The sequence below is a fragment of the Syngnathus acus genome, chromosome 21 (assembly GCF_901709675.1).
Source record: "Syngnathus acus chromosome 21, fSynAcu1.2, whole genome shotgun sequence".
Lineage (NCBI taxonomy): Eukaryota > Metazoa > Chordata > Actinopteri > Syngnathiformes > Syngnathidae > Syngnathus > Syngnathus acus.
Window position 1 is genome coordinate 3,397,277 of NC_051105.1, and position 24,271 is coordinate 3,421,547.

The 24,271-nt window shown below is 41.5% G+C and overlaps 1 protein-coding gene across 1 annotated transcript; it reads right to left on the reverse strand.

Moving 5' to 3' along the window:
* Positions 1-6,523: 6,523 nt before the first annotated feature.
* Positions 6,524-23,086, reverse strand: impg2a (interphotoreceptor matrix proteoglycan 2a). The gene is made up of 22 exons (XM_037239846.1): positions 22,664-23,086; positions 22,361-22,591; positions 21,800-21,966; positions 21,264-21,289; positions 21,150-21,182; positions 20,760-20,809; positions 20,604-20,665; positions 20,162-20,317; positions 18,732-18,790; positions 18,578-18,598; positions 17,345-17,553; positions 16,511-16,545; positions 14,513-14,684; positions 13,620-14,284; positions 13,254-13,529; positions 12,963-13,182; positions 11,719-11,929; positions 9,940-10,128; positions 8,422-8,623; positions 8,262-8,341; positions 8,098-8,149; positions 6,524-7,324 (listed from the first exon to the last, which is right to left on the reverse strand). The coding sequence occupies exons 1-21, from the start codon at positions 22,725-22,727 to the stop codon at positions 8,107-8,109; spliced, it is 3,171 nt and encodes a 1,056-aa protein (XP_037095741.1). The 5' UTR covers positions 22,728-23,086; the 3' UTR covers positions 6,524-7,324; positions 8,098-8,106.
* Positions 23,087-24,271: the final 1,185 nt, after the last annotated feature.

Sequence of the window (24,271 nt, forward strand, 5' to 3'; positions counted from 1 at the left end):
AGCTGGAGTCTATCCCAGCTGAATTTGGGCAAGAGACACTCTGGTCTGGTCGCCAGACTGATTTGAAATCGGCAAACAGAATAAAGTTAGGTTGAAACCAAGCAGACCACTGGGGGTTGTTTTGGGGTGAAATTCCCTATGAGCAATCATTTTAACGTGTCACATGACGCTCGCATTCCATTGAAAAAACAAAAATTGGGTCCAAAATGGTGGACTTCAAAATGGCCACCATGGTCACCACCCATTTTGAAAAGTTTTCCCCCTCCCATATATCAATCAATATGCCACAAACAGGAAGTTAATATCATCAAACTTTCCCATTTTGTTGAGGTGTAGCCATATAATTACAAAGCCTCTGTTCAATCATAAAGTCAGTCTGCTAAGTCGTGCACCAGAAGTGGTGCGAATAGGTTTCAAAATAAGAGCAAGAAACAGGAAGCTTAGTGAAGGCAGTAAACTAGCAAGTCCACAACACAATGTTAACTTACATAAAGTTATGTATACTAAGATGAAGACAGAATAATATAAACTAAGACACTGCAAAGTCATGTGAGGTGAAGTAAACAAATATTTCAAAGAAAAGTAATGTAACATAACTTTTTCTGACAAAACATTATTAACTAAAGTAAACATACAGAATATAAAGTTAACTAGCTCAAAGTTAGCCTACAGAAAGGTCAAGTAATGCAACAATTGCCAAGGAAATTAGATCCCTCAAGTAGAAATGACATTTTTTGTAACTTCTTCCTTACATGTGACCATTAAAGTTCTTTTGGATTCCAGTTTGAAAGCTTAGAAATAAAAATCCCAAAAGTTATGTCCAAATAGCAAGGTCACAGCAGGACAATCATAATTCAACGAATCTCCATTGACAGCACTAATGATCATTGGCAACGGTGTTGAGTGGGGACTCATCCATCCGTGTTCATCGTGATCTGCCTTTTACGAGGTTCCTAAACGAAAAGGCACTTTGTCATCTGTTGGGGCTCTGCTGGCATGCTCCCTCAGCGCACCATTTGTTTTACAGTCTTCGCTTTGTTGAGTCATCCCAACAGCCCAGCACATCTGCGTGGTATAAATCAAACTCGTCGCGACACAGAAAACCCCTCGACTTAGCACCGCTAAGAGATAAAAGAAATACATCATTTGGAATAGCTAAATTCATACCGAGTGTAATCCAAGGGGGATGCACCTGCAAAAGCATCCAGTTGTGTTTAAAGCAGGACTTCTTGGGAGCTACTTGACAAAAGAATTTCCCTGGTTTTTTCCTCCATTAAACATCTGAGTGGTTGCCATATTTATTATAAAAAAAAAAAAAAATCATTCTCTCGGTGGCTGCAAAGTGAGGTCATCTGCACTTCAGTTGTGGTCAGCTGACTTGCAAGACCACTGGTGGTGGTGTTATTGTTGCTGTTTAACCATAAACATCTGCTTGACTTGCTGACGCCAGAAACCCAAACTCAAGTTAAGCATTTTAAAAGCAAAAAGAGGATCAAAACGAACTGAAGAGTTTTCACAGAATAGCTTTTTAATGATGTTAAGGTTTAAAATTAAATACAACGTAAGTGACCTTCGTAATTTTCAAAACATATTTCCCCATAGGAAATAAAAGCAATTGAAATAAAGGTCAAACTGTAGCATTTTGACCTCTAACTGTACATTTTGTTAAGTCAAAAGTGGTAGTCGTAAAAGGGTTTACTAAAGGTAGCACTTCTCTGGTCATTTTCATTCTAGTCTATTCGCCATTATACTTTCAGCTACATATGCTATTCACATTAGCATCTGCTTGGTAAATTTGAGTTGTGTGTAATATGCTTGCTCATCTGGTATGAGCAGCAATTTCCTTTCCCATTTCTCAACAAAAATGTTGGCATTTTTAATAGAAAAATAAATTAACCCCTGTTATTATTAAATTTGCAAATGACAACTGGAAAAAGACACCTTACTTGTGTTTATTTCATTATTTATAAAAACAAGTTGTAGATGTAATGGGAAAGCCAAAGACCATCATTTTTTTAAAAGCGTCTCAAAACTCTAAATAAATTGTAGCATATTTATTTTAAGTGAAATCCAGAAACACTCAGGAGGATGATGAGGATTATTATTATTATTAGTAGTAGTAGTAGCATTATTATTATTATTGTTATTATTAGTAGTAGTAGTAGGAGTAGGAGTAGGAGTAGGAGTATTCAAACCTGACCCAGGGGGAAAAAACGAGGACAGCTTCGTTATCAGTGTCATGGATCGGATGGAGCAGGGCGACCAAATGCAGCTTGGACCAGGGTTTATTGAAGCAAACTCAAAGACAGACTAGAGACTCGACTAGGGACAAGACTAAAACAGAACAGACTGGAGACTAGAAACAAGAAGACATGAGACGAGAACAATCCGACAGGGGTGTGACGCGCAGACAGGATTTATATACGCGACAGGTAACGAGAGGCAGGTGACTGTGATGAGTACATAGAGAGACACAGGAAGGGAGGGGCGAGCACACAGACACTGACAATCAGTGCAACAAAAATCTAGAAAAGTTTACTTTCATCTCTGATTCAAAAAATGGTAAAGAAAAAAAAAAGTTTTGAATAGTTTCTTTTATTTTTGAAAATATAGTTGCTGTTAAAATACACTTCCAGTAAAGTATTAGTGATAAATGGTTATCATTTTTATGTTGAGCCTGTGTTGTTAGCATATGTTGAATGTAATAAATTAAGTAAATGTAGTTCCTAGTCAGATTAAGTAATCAGTAAATTAACCAAGTTACCTTTAGAAGGTAACTGTGGCAACACAGCATTGTATAGATAAGCGCAGTAAAAAAAATTTGTACGTCCCACCGCTTGAATAGAAACTGGGGTAATCAGCCTCTTCATGCATTTGCGTGTATTTTTCTTAAAGCTACAGTACACGCTCATAAATCATGCAGACTTTATAAGACACTTAACGAGAGCATGCAAGAGGACCCGAGGCACAGAGCGTCTGCATGCAGGCACATTGAGACGTCCACTGTCTCCCCTGCAGGCTATCATTACTGTCAAGTGAAGCACGACCGCAAAGCCAAACCATCCCCGACCAATTCGTTATGATGGCGCATATTTTATTTTGTGCCGGTTGCCATGAATACCGGTTCTCCCATTTCAAACACAAGTGCCCTTTAAATGCTCGTCGATGCCGAATTAAAAATGCATGGCGGGAGATTGATGAGGCCTTCAGTCAAGCTGATGCATGGGCCTCTCCTGCGGTCTCATTTTCCTCAGCCACCACCCGAGTGCGAGAAGGATTTCGGAGAGTTAGGTCATCCAGTTAACAAACAAAAAAAAAAAAACCTCATAAATGCTGATCATGCAGATTTGAAGTCAACTTTGTTTCACCTAAAAGGAATCATCTGTGCAATATGGAGGAGTCCCTTAGGGTCTAATGGGAGAACCAGTGCAGATCTTTTTATTTGGAAGTTTCCAAGGCCTCGCTTGATTGTGGAAGCCTGCCTCTCTTTCTGCGTTTCATCAAGACTGCGCCCAAACAGATTGTTGAAATCAGTTCTTACTATTTTAAGTCTCTTCATGACCTGTTGATTTTTGAGCACAGGAACAAGGACCAACCAGATAGCTTATCAGGATTATGCCTTTCCACTCGGTGAACCTTTGACCGCCGCTAATCAGTGCAGATGCGGATAAAGGTGCAGATTACAACTTGGCCGATGGTGTGGAATTGATAGTTGACAAATTGAGACAAAACACAATGGAGTCAAAAGTGAACACACTACCGAGCTGCAACTAGCACAGGTGTTGTTGAGTCACTCCACTACTCCTGCGTGTTCACAGAAGTTCAGAACATTCAGAGAAATAATACAATCTTTCCATCTTATCCTCATTAATGTCTCCTGCTTGTATTGGTCGCTTGCTAGTCAATCGCATTTATTCATGGTTTCATTGGTCGACTGGTCTGCCTCACACTGCAGAGGCAGTGGGTTCGATTTCGGCTTCGTGTGGACTTTGAATGTTCTCCTTGTGCCAGTGTGGGTTTTCTGCGGGTACTCCAGGTTCCACATTCCAAGGACATGCATGGTAGGCTGAGTGGCCACTCCGAATTGCCCTTAGGTGTGGGTTTGAATGTGAATGGTTGTTTGTCTATTTGTGCCCTGTGATTGGCTGACGACCAGTTCAGGGTGCCCCTGCCTATTGCCCAAAGTCAGTTGGGATAGGCTGCAATGTGTGCTTTGTGAGGATAAGTGGTTCAGAAAATGGATGGATTATAGCAGTAACTTCCCTTTCAAAATATGAAAATACTTTACATTAAACATTATCTGATTTTATGATGATGTCTATAATACCATGTATGCATAGTGCAGGAATGTCAAAACTTTTTCTATTCAGGGCCACAAATGGAAAAATGGAAGCTACTATGGGGACTACTTGCACTTGTGTTTGATACTAAAACTAATTCAATATTCTGCATGTCAACATATACGAAGCAGTGAAACAAAGTTAAGTAGTCTCAGCTTTGTGTTTTTACCTTAAAAATGGAAAGTTTTGGAATGGTCTATGTACTTTTTAGTTATTAAATTAGTGTGATATCTTGCAAATTTGCATTTTTCATCATTAAAAAAATATTAAGCATTTTTTATTCAACTTTAATGACCTATTAGGACACAATGATACCTTGCAACATTGAACTTTTGTTTTACTTTTAATTTAAATTAAAAAAGGTGCTATTTTTTAAAATGTTAATTTGTCCTAATAACATGATCAAGCAGGCTATTAAAAATCTATCTATAAAATTAAAAAAAAATGGCCACAAGAAAAACTTTAGAGACCCCTAGTGTTGACAGCAATGGTATTACATCAAGAAGCTATTTTTCACACTATTCTGTTTTTTTGCTTATTATTCTTTTATTTTATTTTTTTGCCTGCTGTGGGTCATCCAGCATCAACATTTTGTGCCATCCTGCTGAATCTCCTTTGAATCGATTTTGGAGGTTCAACTAAAAAGAAAAATAGACTGTTTACAGGGTTTAAATCAATCTCATTTGTCTTTGTTCCTGCTGTGTGACTGACGCCATTGCAAGGAAACTAAACAATAGGCACATCTGCGTCCATTTGTTTGTCCCTTGCAACACCAACACATCCGCACGCTTGCACCACACTGTGTGACACATTCAGTGTTTACACGCGTGCATGTGTGTGTGACGTAGGCCGATTAACAGGAGGCGCAGGGTTTTAGACACCGTCACGGCCACAGGCGGGGCCGTTAATCCACAGCCCTGAGGCTAATCCGTTTTCTAGGATTAGCTGCTAATTCTTCAACCCGTCAGAGCGCATCAAGCCAAGTGTGACACAGAAAGTTTGATGTGTTACAAAGCATTATATTTTACACACATGGCATTGAAACAGCTGCACAGTATGGAAAGACATGGTTGGATAAAGAGTATAAAAAGTACATGGTTAGATCATGAAACATTTGGGATGTGCATCCTAATTAATATTTTCAACAGTTATAACATGAGACCGTGTACTCAACTGTGCAGCAATGAAAGTCTGTCTATGGTGGCCTTTGCTTGAAATGAGACAAACTTTTAGAAAGGAACCTCTAAAGTTGAACACGTTGGACAAAAATGCTGCTTTGGAACCCATAGTGAATTCAGAAAATGAAAATCGGCATGCATTGCAATTTTTTAACATTCTTGGACAATCGTTCAAATTGTATTTAATGTACAGGTAAATCGAAAATGAATGTAAGTAAATGGAGGCAAAATATCAAAACCAGGGATGGGGGTTGACAAAATCATCTTGATGGTTCACGGGTAAAAGATAATGCTTACATTTTATTTGGAAATGGAGAAATAAAAATCCATATCACCAGAATTCCTTCTGACCAATTAATCAATCATGCCCATCTTTAGTAAAAGCAATAAAGTATAAAAAAATAAGTCAACTGCTGCTCATAATAAAACAAGCAATTGTAACTTAGTAAAATGACTATTTATTCATTCATTCATTTATTTAAAAAAAAAATAAAGCTAAACACTAATCATAAAAATGTCTTCTAGATTATTGGAAGATGTAACAAATTAATCTTTTTTTTTTTTTTTTTTTTAATTTATTGGAACAATTAGTTCGTCCAATTTTATGACCATCCTATTTTCAAAATATTATTCTCTAGCGAAGCAGCTGAAGGTGTAGGGGTACACTCGCCCGACTTTTGTGCGGGCAGCGTTGCATCGATTCCCGCGCAGTGACGGTGTGCATGAAGGGTAGGCTGATAGGTCAACTTAATGGTATTGAAAATAGATGAATATTCAAAGTCAATCTTAGTGTGCTTTTGAGTGACGCGCTGTTGCCCGTTGCTGGACTGACGTTCAAACAGGGTCACTGTCCCAATTGTGCAATCTGATTGGACTTTAGAGGTTCCGTTGTACCAAGTAAGTGAGTGGTAGCTAAAAGTATGGTGTTCATCAAGTTAGTGTGTGTGCATGTGCATGTGTGTGTGTGCGTGCATGTAGTTTTCTAAAGCAAGCTAAACATCGTAATGAAGTGGGACAGCTACGATTTACTGCTCAGCAGAAGAACACTGATGGAGTGTAACGCGTCCAAGGGTGGAATGTGAGAGAAAAACCAAAGAAAACACAATGACAGGGCCAAACTGGTAGTCGCATTAAGAAGGAATTGCTGCTAACCTTCAAGTGTTTTGCCCCTTTTCCCCATTCTTTAGCAGTGACATACGAAAGCCCACCATTTGTTCTAAACATTCCCCCCCCCCCGGCAAAATGTGTTTTCACTTATTTCTGGATGCCGCTGATAAAACGGGCAAAACATGTCCGGGCATCTGGTTCGATGGGGCCTTGAAACGTCGGCAAAACCTTTCCACGAGAGACAATATTTGGCCACCTTGACGCAAGCTACTCTATTAGACAAGAGTTTATCCAAACGTGTCACTTTGATGCTAGATGGTAGACTACATTTAAAACATCAACGAGCATAGCACCATCCACTAAATTTCAGCTAACTCAGCATCTTTCAGCTCAATTTGAGCGTCACAAACGCACAAAAGAAGAAAATCTGTTGCACTATGTTACTGTGTGTACATGAGCATTGTTTGAAGTTCTTCAGTTTCATCCATTTAACAACATTTCAAGATTAAGCACATTTTCCATGGAGGGACATTTCCAGCAGAAGGCACCGAGGAAGGAAGAGAGAGAAAGGACAGTCTGCAACTGCTTCCCACGTCTTATGCAATGACGATTGCAGACATGGAAAGAGGTGAAGGTGTCCTGGGTGACGGACCGTATTTGAATGCTCAGAACAGGTCTTTGGAATACAGAGATGTTATTCTGTGAAAAACAAAAAAACAGGTCAAATTGGTACACCGTTATGTTGACTTGATTTGGTTGCTTGCTGGTCGGTCCATTTGCTGCTTGGTTTGACAAATAAGTAGCATACTGCCGTTTACTGGAGCAAAAATAATTATTAGCCATTTTTAGCAATGTGTCTATTTGAAGAAGGGCTTTATTTATAATTGACTCATTCTGCAACTAACAGCAGCTATTATAGTGATTTTTAGTCTGTTTGTAGTGAGGCCAAATGGTGCGCTTTCTGTGTGGCAGTTGACCCTCATTTTCAAAAGCACACAATGTACTGGAGGAAGAGTATCTCCAAGAATGTAATCATTTTTTTACAATCAAACCAGTTGGACAGAATTAGTTTCTTTATCTTTTGGCCTTGGTCAAATCTAGTTGTATTTACAAAAATGTAATCTGCCAGGGGGATGCAATTATTACTTTTGTAGTTGAAATGCCAAGTTGCAGCCAGAAGGCGACTAACCTTGGCACCGCTGGAGGTACAAAATCCTTGTACGAACCGCAATAAAAACACTAGTTGACTGTCTCACAGCCAACTGGTGACCTGGCACTTCAGTCTACACCACACTCTGACTTAGTAAAGTATATAGAGGGCATTATGTGGTGACAATACAAGCTTTTCATTGGACCACCATCGATTTATTTTCTATTATCTTGTGTTTTCATCATGTTTTTTATTTAGGGTTGTAAAAAGGCCGATTTTTATTTTGAACGGCACTCTGGGGAGACACATTAACGAGAAATACCTTTTTGTTTCATGTCTGTGCAGAAGAACTTTCTCTTCGGGTATCCAGAACACTGCAGAAAAACACACACTTGAGAATGGCTAATAATAGAAACACATTGCAAGGCTTTTTATGGGGAATGGAGGGTGAACAAGTATATGCTAAAGGATATGATGTTTGTTTACGCTTGATGCTGCCGCACGAAATCAGCAAACTGACGGTCCTTGGCGTAGAGCTCGATGATGCGTATCCTGTCTTGAATTTCCTGTTGGAAAGGAACATGACATTACATGGAGATAAAAGTGTACATTTGAGTCAGAGGTCTGATACTGCACGGTGACTCACCTCCTTGGTCAGTTCGCTGTTCTCGTAGATGTGCCGGATCTCCTCGCTGCTGAAGTCGGTGGAAGCTTCGGCGCTGGCGCTGCTGTAGACAGGAGCTTCGGGGTAGCGGCGGTAGTAGTGGCTGTAGCCGGTGGTGGCTTCGCTCTCGTACATGGGGTTGTACTTGGTCGCCCTCTCAAGTGATGGAACGCTCTCTGCATGTCTGCAGAGAATCATAACACAGGGGCTTCTTTCATATAAGCAACCTTTTCAATGCAGTAAATTTTCCAGCCGTAGCGTGGTTGTGGGGGTACGCTTTTGTGGCCGTTGCATTTTTGTAAAATACTTTTATTGGCTCGAGATTAGTTGGTACTGTACTTTGGCCCAATTTCAATTGCATTGGTAAATTTCCTTGTTCCTTGGGTGGCTTATATGGGAGCAGCTCCTTTATAACATTATACTTCCTTCTTAACTGTATCATCATTTTACTTGTAATGATACACTTTCTTCAACTTATCAGGGTTAAAATCAGACAGTTCTTTGGCCATAGGATGGTCGGAATGTTTCCCTTTTTTGGCCTTAGCATAGTTGCAACGGTCAGACATGCACACGGTAATCGAACTTGGTGTGGACCAATCGGTTACAAATTAACTCTGGATGTGGTGAAAACAGAAAATTCAAATCCAGCTAGCAAATGATTACATTTGTTCTTTTTGCTCAGGCGTTAACACGGTAATCAAATTGTGTTAGGACCTAAATCAACCAGTTGGTTTGGAATCAATTGAATCAGTGGCAAGAAACCTTGATATGATCCTGTGAGCAAATGATTGGATTTCTGTTATTTTGTTAAGATCTGCAAACACCCCAGGGAAAACTATAGATGAAAAAGCACTCTACAACAACAAAAAATAGCAAAAGAAGCAAAAGAATGACTTACAATACATGTACTTTTAATTCCCCTGAATAATGCTGAATAATTCCTCTAAGCCTAAACCGCACTCCAGACTATAACAAGGACAATTGCTTTAACACCTAATACTTAATACAAATCAACATCCTATTGGAGCAGTTAATCAGATGAGATTAGCAGTTTTTCTCCACAGGCGGCACTATCACACACATCACTTGTAGATAGACAAAGAATGTGCCTTGTTTTGTGTGGCTGCCAAAAAAGGGCTGATGAATAGAGATAAGTGAAGGATTGTGTTGTGGCGAGCTGCCAGTTCAGCCACGAGAGTCTCCACTAAATCCGATCCCTTAAACAAAATAACCAGATAGATTCTTTCTGAAACCCATTATGTTAATGTAAGTCTTCAATTTTTTTAAGCATTTATTGCACACCCATACCAGGCAAGCTGTATACTCAAGCACTTTGGCCCTGGCAAAGTCTTAACCATTTATGGTGGTCATGGTACAGTACAATTCATGGGCCAAAGCACAATTGGAACAGTTAAGTTTCAGGCCATTGGGGTATTGGATAATGGGATGGATACAAGAACGTTTGTCACAAATGGTAATGTTGTGAAAAGGTTCCCTTACCGTATTGGGTCCTCTGACTCATCCTTATCGTACTGATCCCGTAAAGTCCTGGCGAGGAAGAAGATCACTCCGGAAGCCACCAAAAGGAATCCAGCCACTGAGGCCACGGCAATGCCAACCACCAGAGGCTCCGATACGTACTCCTCACAGTGCTCTCCTCTGTACCACCAGTTTTCTCCAACACGACACCTGGGAAGGACATGCATGGTACATTCATTTTGGTTTTAGAAAATCTAAAGTGATGGAATTTGAACAAAATTTTGAGAATAAATTTGTTGTATTTGGGTAGCTTTTAGTTTCTGTATTTTCCATTAGCGTGATAGAACTCTCACCCTGTATTTAGCATCTTTTTTGTGAACCGAGTGTCATGCATTTGAGTCCATCTATTTTGGGCTGTCTGATAAGGAGCAGCACTATGTAGGGAATGTAGTATACTGATAGGCTAGCTTCTATATAAAAAAAAATAAAAAAAAAGAATAGTATGTTAGCTTGAATGTGTGAATGTTTTAACATTTTACATTATGTTCATTGGGGTTGATTGATATGTTTTACTGGTGTGGCAGTAAATGTTAAAAATGTGAGATCAGCCATTATTTGTTTACTATACAGTACCTAAGATAATTAAGTACTTTATGATGTGTATTTTGGTGTGAGACAAAAGGTTTTGTTTGGCTTAGACCCTCCAGCGGGTCTGTTCATAATTATTCGGGTAGGACCACATTGAGCACAACAACCACATGTTCCAAAAAAAACACCCCCTTTATCAGGTTAACCACATGTACAGACATAACAAAACTGAATTAGGGCAAATAGATACCTGAGGCACAGCAGTCCTTTAACATGTAATTATAATCCCTACAAACAGTGTTTACCAAATTTTAAAGGGAATCAAAATGGATACCACACATTTCACTATTAGGCAGTAGATCCATGTACGTTGTGTATGTGATTTCATAAAATCATCTTTAATACTGTGCAAGCTAGATGTTAATATGACATGACCCCACACTGTTGTTCATCTCAGAGACTGATCACATGCCTCTAAAGGTGCTGCTGTTTTGTGTAGCAACAGACTTCATTAGAGCCCAGCAGGTAACATTGTAAAATGTAAAGTCTTTATATCTCAAATCAAGGCAAAATATGCTTGTTCTTTATCTGCCAAGATTTTGCTTCTGAGCAAGCAGTTTTGATGAATAAGCATTTCAATTCAATTTTTGTATTTCTTAAACTTTTTAATAGGGTATTGTAACTTGCCTTTCTATTATATTATAGGTTTATGATGTGTTTATTTTGTGTTTACTTGTTTTCAGACATATTGCCAAGTCAAATTTTCTAGTCTATTCTCTTCTATTGATAAATAACTTTTCTTTAGTAATATTGTCCTCATTTTCTTGTTTTTTTTTTTAAGCCCATGTTTTGATACGTAACTATTTAATGTCCATGTAGGAACTTAAATACTTACAAAGCCATCTATTTGAAGTAGGCGTTTATTTTTCTGATGTGAATGATGTCGTCATTGTGCGTGGAAAAAGTAGCAGTATTCTGAGAACTCAAATAAATTAAGTTGTATGTAATTTTGATGCTTTCTCAGTATGTGTTGGAAAGGAAGGAGGGACATTGGATTCTCAAGCAAATATTATAGCAGCAGGAGCCGTTCTGTTTTTCTCCTGCATGTGTCAATGCAAAAGGCGAGACGTGCTTTTAAGCTTCAAAATCCTGCGAACGTGCACGCCTGACCCACTCACACACACGGATCATTTTCCCCTAATCTCCACCCACCTGCAGATGGCTCCCTGGCCAGGGATAATGTCACACTTGCCATCGTTGAGGCAAAAGTCGCTGCGTAGCTCGCAGATGCTCTGACAAGGCAGACCGTCCACGCTGAAGTAGCCAGCGTTGCACACGCACTCGGCCTCGCCCGACCACTTGTTCACCTTGCACTTGGCGTACTCGTTACATGCCTGGAACTTGCACGGGTCGGCCTGGTCGCCTGCAAGTCGAACAACCGCAGGAATGTTATTATGCAGTAAGTGTCAAAGTGGATCAAAAACACATTTCGTACACATGTGTTCTCTCTCAGCACATAAATGAGAAGACGTGACCTTTTGCCACTCGTGTTGGCGAACTGGTCGCAATTTAGTTCAGTTTGCTATGGTGGTAATTCTACCCTCGAATTGTAAAAGCTCCCAAAATATTGGACCTGTACAGTCCCTATTTTATGAGTAGTCCAGTGGAAATAATATGAAAACGCTTGCTGATGCTCAATGGACAAATTGCGTTGCAACAAAACGATAAAGATGATTTTTAACAGTTGTCTTCTGTTTCTGCAAGAACAAGATGGCTTTCCGTTGAAATAATAAGCACACTAGCCATGTTGGTTCTATCAGCAAGGAAGCTGCAAAAGAAAGCCAGCATGTGTTCAAACCTTATTGCAACAGGGGAAGAACATATGACCAGGAAAAAAAGACCTTAGTCATGTTTTTTTGTGACCTCAGCTGTCTGCAAAGCATGTGATTTAGAAAGACTTTGACAGTCCGCATAGCAAACAAAACATGATTCACCATTTTCAGGAAAGGGATCATAGAAACGGACTCATGGTCTCATATTACGTAAAGACATGTTTTCCAGGGTGACTTCATGGGTGTGACGGTGGCTTTTGATGTCCAGTGGTGAGTTACTCAACCCACTCTGGTTGACGCCATGTTTGATGTCACTGCTGCAGCCTTTGCCAATTTTTTTAAGTGAGGTTGACAGTATGGTGGATTAGTGGTTAGCACATCCGCCTTATAGAGGTTTGTTCAAAGGTTTGAACCCGGGATCCAGCCTTCCCGTGTGGAATTTGCACCTACTTTCTCCCACATTCCAAAACCATGTAACCATGGAAATACCCATATTTAACATTTCTACATTATGTCACTGACAAAATGTGATATTATACCAACCAGCCATGACACTTTAAATCTTACACGCTCTCTAGAAGACAGATAGATGACAATCTAGTCATCCCGCAGTAAAGCACTAACCTGATTCAACGTCCAGGGAGTACTTATCGATGGCCAGGTTCATAGTCTGGTAGGCTGTGTTGCAGAAGTCCTCCAGGATCAGATAGACGGTGGTGGTGACGCCCTGAGCCACGGGCTTGCCAAATTTCATCCGGCTGTTGACCACAATGCTTCCATTGCGGAAGTTTAGGATCTCCAAGTTCTCAAAGTTACTCAGGTTGGACTGGAGGTAGGGCACAAGCTGCAAGACAAAATTGAACACTTGTTAGTGAAAACAGATTACCACAAGTGATTTTTCTTTTTTTAATGTACCAGCTCTAGGAAGCGCTGCTCCAATGCTTTGTACTCTGGTGAACTCTTGTTGAAGAGATCCTCAGAGAAAATCATGTTGGTCACCCTCAAGCTGAAGAACACCATGAGCGCTCGACCGGGATTGGCCGGCATGGCGATGCTGGCTGGATCGGTGCCCTGTGATATGCTGAAGGGGAATTCCGTGCTGCCTTCTTCTGTCTGATTGATTGAGCCATAATTGAGAACATCATAAGTGAGGTCTTCGATGGGAGAATCATTGTCAGCACTGTTCTGGATCTAAGGAACAATGGAGTTTCTTGTCAGTCAATCAAATTGGTTGTCAACCAGTATCAACCTTCTTACCTCCAGCATCACATTCAAGCTTACCTCCACGGCTGAAAGCATAACGATGTCATCCTGACCCTCCACAGCTGTGTTGACATCAGCTCCACTCATGAAAGGTATCTCGTCCTCGGCGGACATTGCAGTCGGTTGGGAGGGGCTCAAAGGAACGCTAACTGATGATTCAGGTGCATTCCTGTTTACCAACAAGATGTCGTCTTCTGCGATATCGTCACTGGCGATCTCAGAAGCTTCTAGTGGTTCTTCAAGGGATACCGGGGGTGAGGCTGGTGCTTCCTCAGGAGTTTGCCCTCCACTCTCCGTTGCTTCATCGATACCAGCTTCTTCAACTAAAGGTCCCTCAGGATGTTTAGAATCGACTTCAAGTTCCTCACTCACTACATCAGGAACAAAGTTGTCTTCTGCTGTTTCACTAACAAGAAGGTCTTCTGTGTCAACACCATTGTCCAGATGCTTCTCTTCCAGAACAACCACGTCTTCAATGTCTTCCGTTGCTAGAGTTGTATCTGGCCCCAGGAGGTTGTCCAGGTCACCTGTGCCTGAGGCCTCCACCACCACTGGTGGTTCAGGCAATGTGACAGTATCTTGATCCTCGGAGGGGGGCGGCTCCTCCTGGTCTTTGTCTGCGGGATTATCTGCAGCGGTGGTCTGCACGGTGTTCTCCAGAAGCAGATCTTCTTCCCTGATGCCTGAAACAAATACATTCAGTGAAACTTTGTGCGACCACATATGGTCAGCCCATAGTCTTTGAATCGGGCCCTGCAATGATTATAAACCAGCAATGGTTTAGCTCATCCATGTACTGTCGTATGGACTTGGAACACTTCGCACCCTAACTGTGCCCAAATTAGTTCCCAGGAAATTTTCGAAACATGATTTTCACATTGCGAGAATGTGGTTTGACAATAAAGACTCACTGCCAGTCTCAGACGAAGCGGTCGCAACCACAACGGGTGGAGATATCTCAGAGCTCTCCTCTAGGACAACAATGTCGCTTTCAGATGTCTCCACCGTGTCTCCTTCTGCGCTTTCAGGCAGCAATTGGTCTCTCTTGACGTCATCCATGATGAGAACATTGGCTGCCTCATTCTGCATCACAAACATGATGTTGTTAAAAACCAACAGCTTGTTCAAGGATGCAGTAGCCATGTGACATCTGTTTTGCATCAACAAGCCCTATCCATGCGTCAGTGTACCGTTTTCAGGAAACTCCTGGAAATTCCAAAGATAAGTCAAATTAAAAGTAATTAAAAATTCCAAAAAAAAAGTCACATTAAAAGCAATTATTGTAGCATGCATGTGTGTGTTCACGTAATCCAACCCAGTGTGTCTTAACACAACGCGTCATGACAAAATGGGTTCAGCATGTTCGCTAACGACTTATCTGGAATTCACCACTGTGGCTTCCATTATAATAATTTATATGCAAACATATTCATGCGCTTGTAATATGTGTACGATGTTTTAATTGGTTGTATAAAGCAAAAGTTAATGCTGACACAATTCTGGCCTCACACACGAGAGTCAAACATTTGGAGAAGCTCTGCTTTCGCTATAAATTCAAAGTAATGATGGTGAGCCATACCAAAGGAAAAGGGTCGTATTTCTGCAAGAAAAAATTTTTACTTCTGGGACTTATGAAAAACGTTTTTGTAAAAAACATTTTAGCCTGATAGAATGAAAACATTTTTAAGCATAATAAATTGTATTTTTGTGAGGCAAAGTGTGCAGGTTGGGGGAGTTGTGCATACCCCAAGGCTTTGAGGATTTTAGTTTTCTTTCAAGTTTTAGATTAGTCCAGGGTTGGGGCAGACTGTAGCCTTGTGGCCCCTGGGAACCTTTACAATCTTTACTGTTATGCCTGTTATGGATGCCCCTTCCTATGTTGCATGTCAGTTTTTGTTGACAATAATTCGTTTGTAGTGCATCTGTGTTTCCATCACGGGTCCTTTTACCGTCCCACCAAGTTAATCTGTTTTTGTGCCCAGGCCAAAGTTTATGGAACGTGATCCCGTCATCAATATTGTAATAAAATGATATTTTCCAAAGAATGTCTGAAAAAGCACTGCAATCATCCGAATCAAGGATTTGCTTTCAGCTTTTATTTACATCTCAACATTTTTTTTCACTTCATGGAATTATGGGTTTAAATGAAGTCAACCACCAGACGTTATTTAGAGCAGCCCTGAAAGGCTCCACCGCATAAGTGAAGTCAGACGTTAGATGGTATCGCTTGACCCGAGAATAGCAGCAGATTATTACAACAATAAACAAAGTAATCCGATTCATCCCTCACCTTAGTGCGCTCATCCCTGTTACCTGGTGAGCTGGTGATATGGCCGATGCTACGGCCCGAGCGCATGTCTGACATTAACTACAGGTTCATGTCACACATCCTCACGGTCTATGGCTGGATTCACAATACACATGCAGAGCATTTTTTTCTATTTACGTGTATTTTTTAATTTAGTAGTGCCGTGACGTACGAATTGTTCCATGACCACGCAATTAATTCTTGCCTTAAATCAGGCATTTGGAGGCCTTTGCATTTCAAATTACTTAAGGTGGTCACAGAATCATTTGAACTTTTAACCTTTTAAGAGTGAGAAAGAAATTTGATGGCATGGGACCTTTGAAAAAGTCACTCACACACACACACACACAGACAGTTGTAATTTGCGTTGTGCCGTTAAACGGGAAGGCTGAGTTAGGGCTGGCTTTCCCATCATGATCTCTGCTGTGCACAGCAGGTAAGCTGTCTGCCTTTCTTCATCTTCCTAATAGCACCATTACTTGGCACATTTCACTTTGTCGCATTTTCTGACGGCTAATTACGTGACGCACCCTCGACCCCGAACAGAATAAGCGTAATGGGAAATACACGGATTGACGTGTGTGTGCTTGCAGCCACTCACCGAGGTTTCTCTTGTGGTGTGGATGGACGCGGGCTCTATGGAAGCAGGAGAGACATCATTATGAGTACAAGATGACACTTGAATGACTTCCGAAGTCAGGCAACAACCCTGTCAGTGTTTACCTAACTGAAAAAGAATATCAGCTGCTGTGCATCAACACTTTTCACCCATAAAAAAGCCACTGGTACCTTAATGCATCAGAAATTGGTCATCAATCACAGGGAAATTTTGAATGGGATGGTCACACAATGATATGCACACGACGAGTCCAGTAAAAGATAGAGCTTATACCTGCTGAATTTTAGAAAGCAGCCGACTATAACTGCGATTGATCGCTAATAAATCACAAATCAATTGTCCGTTAAATTTCAGGTGCTGCAGCAGAGACTATAATTTTCTCAGTGAGTCGATGTGTGCGGCCTTTCTACATCTTCCCAAGGCTGACACAAAAGCCTGGCGTGAACTGAGTAAAAATCCCCAGCGTCTCCCATTTCTTGTCCTCCTGTCTTTGCGGTGCAGTTGGTGACAAGGACCCAAACCGCAGCGCAGTCGGCTTATGCTTTCCCAAAAACTTGCCACTGTTATTTGTTCATTAAATATGGCCCCCTTTTTTTTTTTTTGCTTCTGTCCTCTCTGACAATGAGAGCAGACAAATAAGAAACAGATGAAGGCTTCAGAATGTTTTCTCAAGTGGCAAAAGCATCATGTCGTCATGTCGCTGCACTGTCTGCCGAGTGTCTCGGGTGACACGCAAAAGTTTGCGTTGGACGGCAGCGCGAGCGCCTTCACAAGTACTGTAGCTGGCTGCGCTGTTATAGTGCAGGCGCCCCTCACCACTCTCCAGAGCGCCCTTCAGGAGGTCCTCGGTCACAAAGGTCTTGAGCTCACTGATGGCGTAGACCAGCGTTGGGTGCTCCTTGACCTCGCGGTACGAGTTCTCCACCTGGTTGGACTGCAAGGTAAGGTAGTCCAGTTGGTTGTTGCTGATGCCCGCGTCGTCCACCACCAGGGTGACGGCGTAGTCCACCACGATGCCGTCCAGCCTGGGTCAATAACAGCCAATATTAGTCAAAAGAAACACAGTTCTTGTCTTCTGAGGAGAATTTCACTGATGACTCACTAGGTTATAGGTAATGAAAAACATGAATGAAATAGCGTAAAAACAACCCACATTTCATTTATTTTTCCTCATCATAAGGGGTTGCCATCGAGCCCCACCTCCAGGCCTGACTCCAGAGTTGGGGCCCCAGGTGACCCCCGGTCGGGCAAAGAAAAGCCTCCCGTCCATGCACCACCATCATGATCCAAATAGAGTTGGCGCATCCCCATTCCCAAAATAAAAACAGCTATTCTCAAACACTTTACGCCACACGCCCCCTTCAAAATCCCACTTGGCGGCAGGCGGCACACCATCTGTCCCAGAAATATGCAGAAAAATCTATTTGATTTTTGCTGAAACAAATAATGTACGGCAGAGGGGTGTCTCATCATGTGACTGAACACGCTAAAGACTGTTAAAAGAGTTGTTCATCGCTCAGCCTTGACGAATGACTCGGCCAATTGACTCCCGACTTGACTGCCAATTGACTGACTTGAGTCAGCGCAACGATCATTATTGAGCTAATGGCGCAGGACACGTCCAAAGAGGCTTTGGAGAGGAAAAAGTCATCTATCAGCCTTGGATGACTACTGGGAGTTGTCCACTCTGACCTACTTTGCACTCATCTGAGACACTCATTTATTGTTTTTGCCTCTCTGAAAGTCACACGATCTTGATGACATCACCGCTGCAAAATCAGAGCATCGTCATCTTCAGGTGCTAAACCTAGAATAAATGTTCTCACCGTCCCCTCGAGCCTCCCTGCTGATCCACCTTAACAGGTGACAGCACGCTCCCTAAGAGCATTAGCACAAGCAGCGAACGAGACGCAGGAAACACGTGCACTACACAATACTCTCCCAGCTATAGACACACACACACACACGTACACACTTTTGAGGATCTACAGGCTTAAGGAGCTGTGTGTTTTTTTGGGGGCAGTTCAAGGTGAACGCAGGCCAACTCACCCTTGCAAATCCTTGTGAGGCCTGCCTCCATGAAAACAAGGAAAAAAACGTTTTAAAAGAAATGTCACTTCTGTTCAGTGTGTATGGTAGCAAACAAAGTGGAGCAGACGCAAATGGGATGAAGTGGGATGAAGCCACGTGAGAGACAATTCACCTGAAGTCCAATACAGACACACTCTTGTAACCAGGAAGTCCCGACAGAGCGTCCTCAATCTGCACAAACACACTTTGTTACTATAGTTGGACACTTCATTTGGTACACTACTGCATAATGACAAAAAAATAGAAATGATTGTGCACAAATATAAATATTTGGCATTATGAACAGTCATTATCATTTTATACATGTTTTTTAAAAAATGTTGCGTAATTAATTACATATAAATTAAACTGGTATATTGTGATTCTAAATCTAGTAATACATGATTTTTTAGTTTATAGTTTTGCAAAGTTTTAATGGGGCGAAACTACACTTATATTAGTTTGTATTATTTCCATACATTACGGTTTCCAAATTATTACTGAGCTGAGAAGAATATCACAAAAAGTGAAGTAATGCTGAAGTAAGGAGTTCATCTCAACTTACCTGCAAATTTGTACTTTTACTATTTACTTTACTTAGTATTAAATCTGGGCTTGTTAAATTGAACTCAAAGCTGATTTAGTCTGTCGTACCTTCTGCCACTAATACAGGAGCATTTAATTGTTTGCAATACAGCTGGGCGATATGGACTAAACTTCATAACTCCACATTCATACAAAATATGATGAGCAAAATATCAATCCAAAAGAATTTGGGAAAAGGCAGTTTTTTGGGGGGGGTTTACTGACAGTCATCAACATTTATGAAGTCAACAATGAATAAAAAATTAAATTCCCATTGCAAAACAACTGTGCTTTAACGATTGTGCAACAAGATAAGTGTTTGTTTGTGTGTGCGTGAGAGTCCATGTGTTTCTGTGTTAACTGCATCAATGTGTGTGCGGTTTCAAATCAATTTATCCATCTACGTGTGGCTTCGGAACCAAACTTGGACCAGACTATCACAACAAGAAAAAAAGACAGTTGGCCACTCACACACTGTCATTATCAAATATTTTTATAATTAATTATTGTGTTGAATAATCAAATAGAATCGATTGATCGAATAATAATTTATTTGCATTAAAGCGACTAAAAAACAGTGTTTCCCACAATTATTGTTCATTATGCAATTATTTTTGTTTATGTGATCTTATTTAGAGATCAATGAACAACTAGACAATGGTTAAGCAATATCACAGAATGATGGATGTCATTGTTATTCAAAGTAAAAGCAGATGTTTACAAATGTCTTATTTTGATTAAACACAAAAGACAAAGCAGTCTGCTTTTATGAAAGACTAGAGAAATCAGAGAATCATGACTTTGGAGAGGCAAGAATGAGAAGATTTGGACAACCTTAAATTAAAAAATGTCTCTAAACGATAAATCGATTGTTAAAATACGAGGTGATTAATTTGACAATTTATTCTCAATTAATCGATTAATTTTGACACCACTAATATATCCTGTATAATCCGTGTGTGTGTGTGTGTCTTAGACCTTCTGAGCAAGCTGTCTGCTGAGGGTCTGATAGTGTAGCGAGTTCTGGTCGCCCAAGTCATCGTTGTACATGACTCCTGTGAGGAGGATACTCAGCTCCACCACCTGCTCCAACACGGCCGCAGGTACTGGCTCCACGGGAATATCATTGTCCAGCTGTGAAATTGTGTGCAAGAAAAATACAACACATAAATAAGTAGAAGAGCGTGTCGCCACAGCAACTCAGTCGCATGGTTTTGTTTGGTACGCCGATTTTGTTTAGTCTAGCAACGCCAAATGCCCTTCCTAATGCAACCCGCCCATTTTTATCTGAGCGAAGAGGCAGTGGCTGAGAATGGTTGCACTGACTGGGTATCGAACCTGCGCGCTACTATGCTACCAGTGTCAAACACCTATGAAAAAAAGTCAAATATCAATATTAATGTTTAGCACATAGACTCACCTCAATTTCTGGCACAATGGCAACTGGTGCTTCCTCCACGTCTTCTGTCTCCCCTAAGTCTTCTGAATTGTTAAGATATAATATTAATAATTAATCATTAACATGGTAATTAATTTCATAACAATAAAGTATGTATCTAGGCTGGGTGATGCTCACCTTCGTTGGCAGGAGCCTTGGTGGCGATTGTCACATCAGGAGCCGGTGTGCTAAAAAAATGGATGATGGATGGATGGATGGATGGATGGATGGATGGATGGATATAAACTTAAGCAACAAGACAACATTTCCACTAATACATCATTTTTAGGTTATCACATTTTTATAAACATTATAAGCATTATTATTATTATATTATATTGTATGTAATATATTACATGATTTACCTGTAACAGAAAATAAGCTGCATTTATAGAACTGGATCATCATGGCATTATATAATGTGTTTATTTGAGGTGCAGTGTTCATTTATTCAGATGGCGATTGACTGAAGCATGACAGCCACAATTTGAACAACTACTGTAATAATGGTAAGTCATGTGACCTTACCCGCATGTCTGGTGTCCAGACTCAGTGGGTTCACTACGAGAGGGAGGCAAAAATAAAAAAGTCAATTGTGCAAACATATTGTTTTGATGCTGACAAATGATTGAGAGGTTTTACCTTTTCAAGCCAGGCAGGGACATTTTCTGCATGTGTGGAGAAGAAGAAGGAAAGGTTAGCACAGATAATAGCTTCCAGCTGAGTTTGTTGTTGTTGCGCCCTGTGTCAACCTGAAGCACCGAAAGGGTTGAGAGAGGTCAAGGGGACTTCCAAGGAGACGTACGGCGAATGTTAATGTGTTGCTAACACTAGCTTCTGCTCACTTCAGCAGACTACCTGGATCAATCTACTCGGGATGGGTGGCCCTTTGGAACAAAAGGACCCTAACATCACAAATGGGGGGCCAGGAAGTTAGTTGAAGTTGTTTTCTTAATGGTGACCCAGGAGGGCCACCATTAGTAAACATCTGGCTGGTGGCCACGAGCCATTGGGCCGTTATTAATGTTGAAGCATTTGTCAGCATTTTTTACAATTTCCTCTTTGTGCATTTGGCCTGCTTTCGTTTATTCGTTCATTCTTGGCGAGTTCTTTCGTTCACTCTTTGTTTAGGTATTTTCCCATGATCGTGTTATGTTAACATCAGCTTGTCCACATACCTTTTTGACCACCCCCTGATGCTCCTCCGATTGGCTGAAGTAGGTACCGATATCTCGCGCCGTCACTAGCCCTTCCTGACACTGGTTCATCCAGCTCTGGTACTCCTCTTGCTCGGGGAGGCGTTCCCAGAAGATTTTGAAAGCCTCCCACATAGTCTCCTGGCACACTAGAGACACATGGGGAACACAAGAACTTCCAAGTCAATACAGGAAAGTGGACAAGTAGAGTATACTGTACAGTCGAAGCTCCTGGAAAGTCACGCTTCTGTTTCTGCCACTCTAAATCTAATCATGGAATCATGATTGTATGCATGCAAGAGTGGAAACTGTAAGATCATAGCTGAGACTCTACTAGTATTCGAAATTTGAATTTATCATCACACAAGACTTCTGCAAATCTTGCAAGATTTTACCCAGAAGAATTTAATTTTGTAATCTTCAAACACATTAACGCAACAGGCAAGTTTTTGTTGTTCCCTTGTTTTGGGAGAAGAAATAAACCCAAAATAGGACAGAATAATTGCAAAGGTCTTGAAGGTCTAGAAAAAATGATGGGTTTACCTCTGAGATTGAAGAAACTGAGGTGGTTCGCAACAACCTGCTTGGCGCTCTCCTGGGCGCACAGCTTGACTCCGCTCGGAAAGAGGATGTTGCGTTTGCGTCTGGACAGAGCCACACGACTTCCTCGGGATACAACGATGTCGGATACACGAAGGACACGCTGGAAAGACGCTGCTTTGTCGCCAAGTGCCACCTCAAGTGGACCCATGGAGGATCCTTCCAGAGCGGTGACTATTGGAGATACAAAGAATATCTCAGGCTTGACTTTTAAAGGAAATCCAACAATCAAGTCATCATACGTACCTGGCCTCAGGTCCAAAAACATGAGCACTAAACTAAATAAAAGACATCTCCACATGATGGACATTTTAAATCCTTGTTTAGATCCTCAAAGCAGCACTTCCCCTTGGGTTTTGCAATGATGTCCTCCAAGTTGGCATAGTTTTGAAGTCTCCCAGTGCAGAAAAAGGTCACAACACTTGAAGCAAGCGACAACTTGCTGTTTTCCTGCAAAGGTAACAGCGACAGGGTGACATGGTGTTCACAAGGCGTTTCCTGGGCAGATGGCTCCGGTAGAGAAGATCTTTGAACGCGCTAATCCTGTTTAATCTAAGCCTTTTAACGGAGTTACTGGAGCGACTGGGGGGAAAGGAGGAGGTACTTAGTGCTGCTGGGTGAAACGTGGACAGAGGAAACAGGGCAACAAGTTTAAGGCTACAAAATCTCCATGAAGGGAAGGCTCTTCTCAGCAGAGGACTGCTTCCTAAAATACTCCATAGATCACTGGCACACTAGTCTACTGCTAGGGTTGAACCATTTGCTTTTCAAGCGACTGTGTTAAAACGGTGAGGTCACCTCCCACTGACACAGCACAGGGATAGTGACTGCCAGTCAGGGATAACTGTGTTGGTCAAATATTTCACAAATCTGCAAAGCAGTTGTGGTTGCGATAGTGTTTGACTCTCGGCTGATCCAACCTGTGGAGTTTGTATGTTGTCTCTGGATTCTGTGACTAGTGTACACTGACTTTTGCCCAGTCAGATGAGATTGACTCCAGGCAGCACCTGCGACTTTAATGAAGATGAGGACTATAGAAATTGGATGGAACAACCTGGTGATGATCATAATGGGGTGGGATGTCACGGAACAGAGACCGGGCGACCAAATGTAGCACGATCCTTTATGGTAAAGGGGGAAAGGGGAAGTGGAACGCTGGACTTGCGATCTGGCTGGCGTGGCTGAGCAGCAGAGCTCAGCATATAGTCGTAGTCTGAGGCAGGCGGCGATCAGTAGCGTGGTCAAGGGATGAGCAAGTAGTCGGGGCAGGCGGCGATCAAGGCGTGGTCAGTCACTTTACGGAAGCAGTTGGCAAGCGCGCTCGTTCAGGGGACAAAAAGCAGTGGTGTCACGGACAGGGTAAGCAGACGAACTGACCACCACTGGCAGAATACACTGAGTTTAAGTAGGGGACCTAACGAGCTGTAGCAGGTGCTGGCAATTACTTGATTGGGGCTTGGCTGGAAGTCAGGTGACGCAGGAACATGACATGGGAGGGGGTGAGTCAATAGAGTCATGGTCTAACTGGTCAGCAGTTGGCTGCAGGGGATGAAGTACCCCCATCTGTCTCCTCAGATGGATGAGGCCACCGTTACTGTGCAAGCTGCAGTGTCGATTCACTGTTGTTCTCCACAGACCAATACCGATAGTATTCACTGTACATCCCTGATCTGTGGCACCTCTATTTACTTATAACTGACCATTGCCTCATTCAAATAAGTGTTTTCCCATGCATCCAATAAGTAGAGGCCCTGATCATTCCTGTCACTTAAGACAACTTACCCAGACTTCTCTGCAGTCAACAAAATGTTTTCCCCTTTCTTTTTTTTGGATCAGAAATCCTTCCAAAAACTC